The sequence below is a fragment of the Papaver somniferum genome, chromosome 8 (genome assembly GCF_003573695.1).
Source record: "Papaver somniferum cultivar HN1 chromosome 8, ASM357369v1, whole genome shotgun sequence".
Classification (NCBI taxonomy): Eukaryota; Viridiplantae; Streptophyta; class Magnoliopsida; order Ranunculales; family Papaveraceae; genus Papaver; species Papaver somniferum.
This window is the reverse complement of record NC_039365.1, coordinates 5,753,437-5,766,580: the sequence shown is the minus strand read 5'-3', so window position 1 is coordinate 5,766,580 and position 13,144 is coordinate 5,753,437. Positions and strand designations below refer to the sequence as shown.

At 34.4% G+C, this 13,144-nt stretch overlaps 1 protein-coding gene across 1 annotated transcript; it reads left to right on the top strand.

Moving 5' to 3' along the window:
• Nucleotides 1-3,357: 3,357 nt before the first annotated feature.
• LOC113304974 lies at nt 3,358-7,694 on the top strand. Its single transcript, XM_026554093.1, has 5 exons — nt 3,358-3,491; nt 4,037-4,670; nt 4,850-5,878; nt 6,047-6,428; nt 6,613-7,694. The coding sequence occupies exons 1-5, from the start codon at nt 3,358-3,360 to the stop codon at nt 7,692-7,694; spliced, it is 3,261 nt and encodes a 1,086-aa protein (XP_026409878.1).
• The last annotated feature ends 5,450 nt before the right edge of the window (nt 7,695-13,144 follow it).

The window sequence follows — 13,144 nt, the reverse complement described above, 5'->3', positions numbered from 1 at the left end:
CAGGGAAGCAGAGATGGGTACTGTTGATTGTCGCTGTGGTGACTGATTTGAGAAGTTCTTGACAAGATTCAGTTGTAGAAGATAGAGATGTTGTCGTGGATTAGATGGATTTTAGAGAAGACCGAGATGGTGTTGCTCTTGATATGAACTAATATTTTAAGAAAAATGGGTACAGGTTGTCAATTTTGGGGGTTGTTTGAGCCAAGATTCTGCTGCTAGTGATATTGAGTTCAGTTGGAATTTTGGTTCATGGGATGATGTAGAAAGTGATTTAGGGTGTGGGAGAGACTTTTTTTTTTGGTAAAGTGAAAGGGTACAACAATAAACTAGAGTAGTAATTAGATTTTATTTAATTTTTTTAATAATTATCAAACGGAAGTCAATATTTAACTGAGTCAACGCTAGTCAACGTTGGTCTTTAGACCAAATGCAAAGACTGAACAAATGTCAGACCAAACCCAGATTTTGGTCAAAACCTGAGTACCAAAAACCAAATAACCCTTTGATTAATTTCCTAGTATCATCGAGAGTCAGTTGCTTTAAGACAATGTAATAGTTTCAGGTTAATAAATCTCCCCATCTTTGGCATCAAAAGAAAATGGTTAAGTTTGTAGCTGATAAATTAGCTAAAGACGGTGCTATTAGGGAATATGATGGCACTTCAATCGGAAACATGCCTGGTTTTATATTTCTCTCATTCAAAATAACATTATGGGTATTGCTACTCAAAGACTTATTAATTTTGGATTATCTTAGTTCTGTTTAAATTTTGGGCTACTGTGGAAGATTGTGCAAATTTTTGAAAAAGTAGCAGAGTTAGGGCATAGATAGGGGTGCGCATGAGTCGGTATAGACCGGTTTTTACTCATCCATATCCAATCCAATTCACTACGGATTTCAAATTCGGCATCCGCATCCAATCCATCATCCAATGGATGCACGGATGAACGGATTGGGTGCGGATAATTTAATGGATTTGTGTTAATTAAAATTTATAATGAAAAAATAAAACCAATATAGATGACTTCTTATAGAATCTACACATTTTATATATGTATATAGATATAGAAGTGCCATGCACAACACTCCAAGCAAACACCTTAAAAATTCCAAGACTATTTATATATTTTCTGGAAGCTATATAAATATCCTTAATCTAATGGATATGGATGTCCAACGAATTTTCAAGGTTGCATACGGGCCCAATCCACAATCCGTTGGAAAAAATCTCATCCGCATCCAACGCGTTAACGAACAGTCGGGACATCAATCCGCAAAAATACGGTTGGTCCCGATTAAATTCATGGATTACGGATAAAATGCTCACCGGCCGCATAGATTTAATAGGACGAATTTTGGGTCACTAAACAGTGTGGCCCACTAAGTAGGCTTTGGGTGAGGAAGGTAGATATTGGGTCATGTAACTCAAAATTAGTCGCAATGAACATTTTTGTCCACGGTTACAGTTATAGCTCAAACAATTTCCGGTCATGTTCCGGAACTCTTCATCACGGGACAATTATGCATATCATTGACAGATGTTGATTTGGGGAACTTGCAACCAGGAGGCGCATTTGGTCACAAGACAATTGTGGAAAATGGAATTACTAACTGAATCAAATTGCAGAGACTCCCAACCCCACTGTTTTCTCTCTCCTACTCTGCGAATCAGGCGATTTTTTTGAGTCAACTGAGATGGAAAAATTTTAAAAATCAAATACAATTCTTGATGATTTCATCAAATACATTACATCTCAGATCTATAATAAGCTTTGTTTTACATTTTTCCATGATCTACTTTGATCTTTAATTTAATTCAAAAATTCTCGTTCAATTTTATTTCATATTTTGCTTTTGTTTTTAAACTAGTTTTATCTATGAAAAACTAATCTCTTCCCTGTTCTCTTCATTATGAGTGTGCAGATTTGTTTATCCATCATGGCGTTTGGCTTCACGTTTGTGCAAGTGATCAATGCGTTTGCTTGGAAGTTTGCTAATTGTTTGATAGCAGGAAAAATCTATGCTAGTATCAGTGGTTTCCAATGGCAAGAAATTCAGGATCAGAGCAATGAGTTGAATCAAAGCTACACCAAAAGTCCGCCCAAAAAAATTCAAATTTAAATTTACCTCAAAACCCGCTTTATCAGTTACAAACAGAAACAGAAAATCAATCACCAGTTTTTACTCTATTGGTTAATATACACTATATTTTATTTCCATCCAGCTCAGTCAAATCAATTAATCTGTTATCATAATTTGAGCGATATTTCTGCAGAAAATTATCGGAATATATATCTTGTTACCAATAAACCTAATATTCTTCTATATAAACAAGATTCCGAAGTTTCATTCTCTTCAAAAAAAAAAATCAATCTCACAATCAATCTAATTATGGAGACTGGAAGTTCTAGTCTAATGGGGGATCTTGTTCACAAGTTTAAGCAAGCAACATTGGAGTTAGGAGACACAAATGAAGTATTGGTTATTAGCTCAGAAGAAAATGTTGAAGCTGTGGAAGAAGAAAGTAACTGGGAAGCATGTTCCATTGGGAAGATTATTATTGAAGGCAAAATGGGTTATGAGACTGTAAAAAAGTACATCAAGTTTACTTGGCCTTTCCTAACTGAGAAAGAGGTTAAGATAGTGGAGGTTGAACCAAACATAATGATTTTCAAGTTCAGCAAGTGGGATTCTCTGAATAAAGTGACTAATGAAAGGTCTTGGAACATCAACAGGAACTTATTGCTTGTTCATGACTATATCCCTGAGATGATTTATACAGAAAAGCATTGGGGATTTCAACATTTTTGGATTCACCTAAAATGGATCCTTCCTGAACACATGAATGCTGCTGCAGTAAAAAGAATAGGCAGTGTTATGGGAGATGTGGTAGGAATTAAGCCAAAAGATGCAATTCCAGTTGAGGAGAACCTGTTAAGGTCTGTGTTAATGTAGATCTTACATTTCCTATGAGAAGAGAAGTAGAGGCAATCACTAATGCTGGAGTAACCAAGTGGATCAAATTCTTCTATGAGAGACAGCCACCAAATATCTGTCCCAAACGTTATATAGTTAAGCATTGTGGAGTGGCTTGTAAAGATGCAGCCAATTTTCTTCAAAAGGCTCATGATAAGCCATACTTTTTTGGTAACCCAAAAGCAATAAGGAAGAATATAACTGCAGTTTCTAAAGAAGTTGTACCTGCAATCAAGAGTTCTCAAAGGAAGTTTGTCAAGAATGCAGTTTTTGTACCCCCTAAAGATGGATAAATCATTAATATGAACTTCTTAATCAACAAAGATAATCAAGAAGAAGGGAGTGAAGACAACAGGCTGGGTAAAAGAATTAGAATGGAAGATGGAGCTTCAACTGGTGGCACTACTATTGGTTCTTCTTCCTGTGAAACCACTGTCACTGGCAATGAAATTCAAACTTCCTCCTCAATCACTTGAAAGGATAAGCAAGATCCAGGCAGTCAAATGGAGAGTCAGGTATTTCATAATTTTCTTATAACAAGTATTTATCAATTAGTTTATTTCAGTACTTTTTTCATTTTTATTAGATTTTATTTGCATTTAGCTTTTAAACATCACAGTCTGCATATTTTCATAGCTTGCAAGTTAATATTACACAAAATCTTTATTCTCATTATTAGTATTAGTATCTTGCGTAACATCTTAGTTGACTCAAATAAGGCTCACAATATGAAAATAATCTCTTGGAATGTTTAGGGACTTAAATCCTCAGCCACCAGAAATCATCTTAGTGATCTTATTAGATGTCAAAACCCTGACATAATCTTTTTTGTGTGAAACAAAGATAACTCAAGATAAAAGCAACCCTTTTCTTAAACATTATCAATACCCAAATCATGATTTTATTGAACCAATTGGTTTATCTGGTGGGCTTGTTCTTCTCTGGAAAATGGCTTCTCTTGTGATGTTGTTGGTAAAGATAATAATATGTTTAACATTTTGGTTCAAGCTGATAATAGCAAACCTAAATTTCTGCTTACTTGTATGTATGGCCATACTAGTTATCACAAGAAAAAAGCTCAGTGGAATTATGTTTTGGATATTAGTAAAAATAATAGTAGTCTTTGGGTTCTACTAGGAGACCTTAATTTTCATATTTCTGATACTGATAATAATGTTTCTTCCTCTATTGATGGATGGGTCAATAAGACTGTTTCTGAATGTGGTTTAGAAGACTTAGGTTATTCTGGCAAAAGTCACACTTGGACCAGCAACAATTTAGGTACATGTGATAGAAAATATAGAATAGACATGGCACTAGGCAATAGTGATTGGAATATTTCTTTTCCTAATTCTAAATTATATCACCTTAACCAAGTTGGTAGTGATCATAGTCCAATTATGTTTGTTACAGATTCTAGTATACCTAACTGCTGGAAGCCTTTTAAGTTTTTTCTAACTTGGCTTAATGATGATTCTTGTTTTAATGTAATTGCTAATGCTGGGAAGACTGAATTTAATGGCTCCCCAGCCTTTCAGTTCACTAATAAAATGAATATCACTAGGAAAACTTTATCCAAATGGAACAGAGAACATTTTGGTAACATTCATCAGCAGGTTAATTCTCTACAGCAGCAGTTAACTGTATTACAAGCTCAACCACACAACTCTCAGGCAGATGATCAAATTCAGACAGTTAACAAGGAACTCCACAAATGGCATAAATTCCAAAATTATTTCTATCAACAAAAGTCTAGAGATAGTTTCATTAAGGACATGGATAACAACACCAAATTTTTTCATTCCAAATGCAACATAAGAAGATGTAGAAATAATATTGACTTTTTCAAGATTACAATGGTATTTGGATGCAGTCAAGAGAAGAGATTTCATCTCATCTTACAAGCCATTTCAGTAGTATAAGTTCAAGTACAATTCTTGAGGAACACGTTTATTCAGTTCTTCCAACAATCATTACCGCAGAAGATAATATTATTCTGACAAGTATTCCCTCTTCAGATGACATTTTTTCTTCTTTAAAAAGTATGGAAAATTGGAGTTCTCCAGGGCCAGAAGGGTTTCAAGCAGGGTTTTACAAAAGTCAATGGAGCTCTATAGGTGAAGATGTTTGCTTAATGGTCAAGAAATTCTTTGAAACAAAAAATTTGTCAAGGAAAGTTAATAAAACTTATATTTCTCTCATTCCAAAGAAGAAGAAATCTATGTGTGCAGCAGATTACAGACCCATTGGATTATGCAATACATTCTATAAAATAATTTCTAAGATTCTTGTAAGCAGGATGAAACCATTAATGGAGAAGATCATATCTCCATATCAGGCAACATATGTTTCAGGCAGATTAATTAGTGACAACACAGTAATAGCTCAAGAAATTATTCATTCTATGAAGAAAAAAAGGGGTCAAATAGGATGGATGCACTTAAGCTGGATATGTCAAAAGCATTTGACAGATTGGTGGAACTTGCTTCTTAAAGTTCTTAACTATTTTGGGTTTAGTGATGATTTCTGTGACTTGATTCACCAGTGCATAAGTACTTCAATTCTTTCAATTCTTATTAATTGTTCACCTTGTGATGAATTCAAGCACACAAGAGGAATTATACAAGGTGACCCTCTTTCACCTTATCTATTTATTCTGGATATGGAATTTCTCTCAAGACATCTAGTTGCAACTCAACAAGACAAAACTATTCAAGGTATTAAAGTGGCTTGTAATGCACCAGCCATCAATCATTTGCTATTTGCAGATGAATGCCTGATTTTCACTCAGGCAAATCTTACTTCTGTCAACAATCTGCTCAACAACTTCAGCACTCAGTCAGGACAAGTTATAAACTTTGAGAAATCTGCAGTTTACTTCAGCAAGCATACAAAAACAGAAGTAGTAGACTGTCTCACTAAAATACTTGGAGTTAAAACTACGAACTCTAAAGAAAAGTATTTGCGTTCTCCATTAATCCTTGGGCATTCCAAACAAGAATCTTTCAAGTCAGTACAATAAAGTTTTGAGCAAAGGTTATCTACTTATAATTCAATCTCTCTCACTCAGGAAGGAAGGTCAACTATGATCAAGCATGTCTTAAATGCAGTCCCTACTTATCAAATGGGCACCTTCAAGCTCCCTAATCAACTCATTAATAAGCTTACTTCCATAGAGAGACATTTCTTTTGGGGCCATAAATCTAATAAAGGTGCTAACCCCATATCTTGGCTCAAGATATGTGAATCAAGAGATTTTGGTGGACTGGCTTTCACATATCCAGAAAAGCTTAATTTGGCTCTGCTAACAAATATGGCTTGGAGAATCTGTACTGAATCAAGTAATCTAATGGTGCAGCTTATAAGGAAGAAATATTTTAGAAATGGGGATATTCTACATCAAAAGATTGAGGCTAAAAACTGCTCATATTCTTGGAATGACATTGCTAAAGGTATGATTATAGTTCAGCAAAATTACTTTATGGAAATCAATAATGGTAGAGGAACCAAGATATGGTTGGACAGATAGATACCAGGTATGACATCTCCACCAGTCCCAATTATTATTCAGATTTTATGCAGATGTTGTTGAACTTATTATTCCTGGTACAAATAATTGGAACATTACTCTTTTAGACCAATTATTTGATGACAACACTTCTGCTAGAATTCAGAGTATGTTTCTTGATGTGACAAAGGAAGACAAGATGATATGGATGCCTTCAAAAGATGGTAAATTCTCTGTTAAGAGCACTTACAATAAGCTTACTAGCTGGGATGGAGAAGTTAATGTCAATGGAAGAATCATTCAATTTGTGGTTTGGAAAGCACTGTGGAAATCTGGAGCTACTCATAGAATTAAGCTCTTCATTTGGAAATGTATTAGGGAGATTAACCAGACAAGGGATAAACTGGCAGTCTATAATATAGAGCAGGAAAAAAAATGTGGTAGTCGTGGTAGTTGTACTGAAACTATTGAGCATTTTTTACTGGAATGCAAACATGCCAGAGATGTGTGGAGAGGGGTGAACATCAATATTGATGCAATCAGAAACAATTGTACAAGTGTATCAGAATGGTGCACAAGTTGGTTCACAACAGATAATAGTACAAATGAGCATTGGATGTTTACATTAATGATTGGTGCATGGATCATCTGGAAGGACAGATGTGATTCAATCTTCCAGGGAATATCTCTAAACCCAATTAATTTTGTGCATAAAATTAACTATCATTTGATTTCTCATCTGAAGTCACATAACATTGTACATGAACATATGCATAGCATTACATCACATTGGGTACCTCCTTATCCAGGCATTATTAAAATTAATGTTGATGCACCATTCGACAGCTTTACTAGCAAAATAGGAACTGGACTAATCATTCGTGATGAAACAGGTGATTGTATAGGGATCAAAGGAAGTTTCACACATGGAGCATTAAATCCAGAAGAAGGAGAATGTATGGAAATCCATGAAGCACTAGCATGGGCAAAGAAGAAATCTTACTTCAAAATCCAAATAGAAGAAGATGCTACACTGGTCATTCAATCTCTTACGGGCACCACTTCTTTAATTCAGTGGGAAAACAGAAATATTTTGAAAGATATTAAACATTTATCTTTATGTTTTAGTTTTCGTAGTTTTTCATTCATCAGCAGAGATGACAATCAAGTAGCAGGTGAACTGGTTAATCAGTTAAAACTTCAGAATTAGATGTTGAGCTTTATGATAGTTTCAGTGCCAATATTTGTAGTCTTCCGCTTTAGATGTTGAGCTTTATGATAGTTTCAGTGCCAATATTTGTAGTCTTCTGGCGAAAGACATCAGTATTTTTAATCAATAAATAAGTCTCTTTTTTATCAAGAAAAAAAACTGATCCAAATTCCAGGTTTCTGCAAGGGCATTGGGAGCTTTGTAACCTTAAGGACTCTGCGGAAATGAGCAGAATATGAGAAACTGTTATGATAAAGCAAAGCTGGTTCTAAATGCGCCCACTTGATCAACTGGAGTATGTTGTGCGCTCCCTAAGAAAGAGGTGGATTAGGTGTTTTAAGTTTGAGACTAATGGATATGGCGCGTTAGTGGTGAAGTGGTGTTGAGGATTTGGTGTAGAGACGAATCATCTTTAGTGCTATTAGATTTATGATAATAGTAAAGATCAGATGTAAATAAAAGATACAAGAGATTAAAGTGATTCGGCACTAACGTCTACATCCACCGATAAACCCCGTAGTGTCAAATGTATTGATGATCATCAATACTTACCGAGATGATTACAATTGCATTATGTGATCCTATTTATATTGATAATTGGATAAATAATAAACGTGGAAGATAACAAGAAACCAATTATCTTGAACAGGTATCACAGCTAGATTACAGGATCTTGCAAACTAACTTGATCTTCTTCTATGCACGTGTTCCTTTGACTGCACAGTTTCCTCGGTCCTTCTTTGCATGGTAACCTCGGCTACTTGTATGCTATACTCCAATACCCCTCAAGTTGGACACGGAGAGATTTGAAGTGTTGTTGAAGAAGAAGACTACAAACAATCTTTATTATCCCCTACTCTTGGTTTAGGTAATACGATCTTCAGATGCTTCACAGTCACTTAATCGTTGATCACATTGACACCAAAATTAATCAAATTTTTTGGGACCATACAATCCCACCATGTATTAATTAAATTATAATGGACGACTCCTTGGATATCATCGACCCTCGTGTAATTGCTACTTAATTTTAATTATATTTTTCATGCTTCAAAAAAAAAAAAAAAAAAAAAAAAAAAAAAAAAAAAAAAAAAAAAAAAAAAAAACAACATTGACACCAAAATTAAATAGACGAGCAAAAAGATCTTCACAGCAGCAGAATTTAACGACTTGTGTAAATTGGCTGGGAAATCAGTTGACTTGACTGGCGTAAAGCAAAAGCCCAAATTTATCCCATTGAAAGAAAAAAAAATGTATGGTGTGTAGTGATCATGAAAACACACCAGGAAGATGGGAAATAGTTTTAGCTAATAAAAATGACAACATACTGTCACATAATGCAGTATGACGCACTCAAAGAAATATTATTGATACTCAGTATCTCTCGAATACGGAAACAATTTTCAAAAGAAAATTGCACTCCGAAATGACAGGATATATAAAGGATAATTAACGGGGATCACCCGTATATCGTAAGGATACGAATCCAAGAATGGATCGTAACATCGCAACTTTCATCTATGTGGAAAGAGAACAACAAATTGGTTTAAGATATTCCAAAATGGAATGATATTGTCATTATAGAAAAAAAAACAATTTCCAGTTTCCAAATCAATTTGAAGGAATCACTAGACAAAGAAAAGATAAATCAGACCTCAACTTGATGAGAATGCAACATAATAGTCCCCATTTAAGTCATGGAGCCTTTTAGGATCATTAGTTTCACATAACTGACACTCTCAAAATCGTTTTTACTGAATGAAAAAACAATGAACTTTCCTCTCCTGTGAAGAAGACGACGATTACGGATACCCGTCTCGACCCGACCCATATTAGAAATTACTATCAAGTACTGTACAATCAAACAAATAAACTAAATGTTCAAACTTCTTCAAAATCTCCACTATTTCTTTATCATTTTCATTCAACATAGAAAAACATTTGTCGACTAAAATCAGTACTGATGAAATAGTCCTATAGGGGCGTCCGTCAGCGGCGTCCGTCGTTTGCTGGTTGCCGATTAAAGGCTACAAGGTGGTGGTGGTGGAGGCGGATGGTGAAGAACAGGATAAAAGAAGAAGACTTTGCCTAAACTTTTTGTTTTCTCGTTCGTTCTGGTTAGGGAATATAACTTGATTAGATGAAAGATATAGCCTTGCTTTTGCAAAACTGTAACACGTGGTTCTCATGCAGTTGGAGGCTTGGAGCTAAAACATGTGGAACACATAGTTGATGCGCCGAGATATATCAGAATTCAACGGTTTTGTAGATTCACTGTTTGGATATCTTTACTTTGGTTTGGACTTTGGAGCTTTAAGGTATTTTTATCACGGCATTGTATTCTAATCACGGAATAGCGGACTTGCAATGCAGTGCCCTCTGCTCCTCCTGTCTATTAATAATTTTTTTTTTTTGAAAGAGCTCCTGTCTATTAATGCTCGACCAATATATCTATTTTACATTAAGCCATTACAGTAATTTAAGGCTACTAAAAAGGAATCCGTTCATCTTCACTGCAAAATTATGATCAGAAATTTCTCAAGTTCATCTTCTCTTCGCCAACACAAATCATCCCCAATTTGTGAAAATAACATATCTATATTGGTTCAATCGAAGCCTTCCGCATCTCTATTGGTCCCTCTTTTTATAGATTGAATTATAAATCCCTCCTTTCAAAATAACAAATGTCGGTGGTTAAGATTTTAATGAAAGAAATGGAGCCCTGTAGCAGAGGGAGCGCAAAGAAGAAAAGTCACGACTAAAGTAGAGGAGGTAGGAAAAACAAAAAGGAAGAAGAAAGTGGTGGAAGTGTGTAGCAGAGGAAAGAGGCAGATAAGAACGAAGAAGATGAAAAATGTAACAATATTTAAGTTTTTAAGGTTATTGTATCAATTAATGGGCAGGATCAAACAGAAGTATTAAAATGCATGGCCAAGATAAATTCATATATAGCACGTGCAAAGCACGTGCAGTGAGTTCTTGTATTGTAATAATATCAACTCCTCAGATGAGGCCTAGCTAACAAGATTGCTAATAGGGGTACCAAATTAGGTGGGGGGTACCAAAATCAAGATAAGACAAAACAGATTTTCATATTTGACAAATCAGGTTTTGTTTTGGCTTGGTACATCCCCACCAAACCTGGTAACCCCTATTAGCAGCCTTGCTAGCTAAGGCCTATAGGATGTAAAAAGAACCTAGCATTTTTAGGGGCCACTCAAAAAGAATTAGGGGTCATCTTTTTATTCCCATCCATTTAAGGGGGTTAAGGGGTGTCTTAAAGATAGAGAATTGTCTATATTGTCCCTCACCTTTATACCAAATCTAAACATATATCCTATAATTTTATATCCTCCTCTTCTTTCTCTTTTCTACTCATCAAATTTTTTTTTGATCATTATAATTTTGATAGAAGACAAAGATCGTCGATCAAACAAATGTTATGATTAATTGTTTAAAATTAAAACCCAAAATCCATTAACCTTAATGTTGAAACTTAAAACATCAAAGAAAAAAAATGAGTTAAACATACAAAACGAATAGATGATAGTGGTTGTGATTCAAAATTAGGATTTGATTACTTGAAATCAAAATTTTGATCAGAAATTTTTTTTGGATTTACAGTAGCAGAAACATAATCGATAGATAAAAATATATTTTACCTACCGATTATGGTTGATGTTCTTGAATTTACAGTAGCAGAAACATAATCGGTAGGTAATAGTATACTTTACCTACTGATTATGGTTGATGTTCTTCATTTCTTAAGAACATCAACCATAATCGGTAGGTAAATTGATCGTATCTACCGAGTATTCGTGATTCAAAAATTCAATTTCTCTGTACTGAAAGTTACGTACAATCGGTAGATAATGAACACCATTAACTACCGATTGTGAACGTAGAAATTTCGAAATTTTATTAAGTTTTGAAATTTTGAATTTGGGGCCGTGACACAATCGGTAGATATTAAGCATCACTTATTAACACAATTTATTACCGATTATGGTCGTACCAAAATTCGAAAATTGAGTATATTCGGAGGTTAAAGTAACACACTTTACTACTGATTATGGTTGTACCAAAGTTCGAAAATCTTAGAATTTTGGCAAAATCACATTTCGGGGCCAATATACATTCGGAAGTTCAATTTACTACCGATTATGGTAGTACTAAAATTCGAAAATTGAGTATATTCGGAAGTTAAAGTAACACATTTTACTACCGATTATGGTTGTACCAAAGTTCGAAAATTTTAGGATTTTGGCAAAATCACATTTTGGGGCCAATATACTTTCGGAAGTTCAATTTACTACCGATTATGGCAGTACTAAAATTAGAAAATTGAGTATATTCGGAAGTTAAAGTAACACATTTTACTACCGATTATGGTTGTACCAAAGTTTGAAAATTTTAGGTTTTTGGCAAAATCACATTTTGGGACCAATAAACATTCGGAAGTTAAATTTACTACCGATTATGGTAGTACCAAAATTAGAAAATTTATTATATCCGGAGGTTAAAGTAACACAGTTTACTACCGATTATGGTAGTACCACAGTACAAAAATTTTAGAATTTTGACAAAATCTCATTTTAGGGCCAATATACATTCGAAAGTGAAACTTGCTACCGATTATGGTAGTACCAAAATTCGAAAATTGAGTATATTTGGAGGTTAAGATAACACACTTTCTACCGATTGTAGTATTAACTACCGATTGTTGAAGGACAATTTTGGCATTACGAAATACGCGAGATAAGGGCTAGCTTCTGTTTAGGTTTGGGTGACTCCATTTTGTCTTATTATTGGCGCCTAATTCTTTTTGGATGGCCCCTAAAAATGCTAGGAAAATGAATGCTTCACCAAAATTGATCTTTATTATTTTTTCTCAAACAGTCAGTAACCTGCCCACCTTAACTCCATGACAGCAAAACATAAACGCCGCTCGTGTAGATATAATTCATAAAACCCCAATGCATACAAATGCAATAACAACTAATCAAAAGTAAAAATTTATTGGGTTCATTCTCCCCACCGTGCGCGGTAATCTGGTTTAGCTCTGTTTCTTTTCATATCCGATTTTTTTTATGATTAACTTATTTCACGGAAATGATGAAAGAAATTTTGAGTTGTTTGTTATTTCCTTAAGTTTGATACATGTAGAAATTGCTCTAATTCATCATTTGTTGATTAATTCAATGAATTTAATCATAATTGAACTTTGAGTTTTTTTCTATCTTGAACCAATACGATAGTGAAATTGATCGAATTCGATAGATACAATCAGTGACGGAGCCGGAAACTAAAATTGAGGGGGTTAAAATAAAATTTTATAAACTTATTGGATTTGGTGGACTAAACGCCAACCACAAGGTGGGCTAAATACATAATTTGGTATAAATTTTAAGGGGTTTTATAAGAATATTAGTATTTTAGGGGGTCTAGAG

Excerpts from the sequence above, each read along its gene's own strand:
- LOC113304974 (XM_026554093.1), top strand. The coding sequence starts at position 3,358 with ATGGAGCTTCAACTGGTGGCACTACTATTGGTTCTTCTTCCTGTGAAA. Across the intron at positions 4,671-4,849 it reads CAGATGATCAAATTCAGACA|TCAAGAGAAGAGATTTCATC; the intron begins GTTAACAAGGAA and ends ATTTGGATGCAG. Across the intron at positions 6,429-6,612 it reads TTGGAATGACATTGCTAAAG|ACCAATTATTTGATGACAAC; the intron begins GTATGATTATAG and ends TTACTCTTTTAG.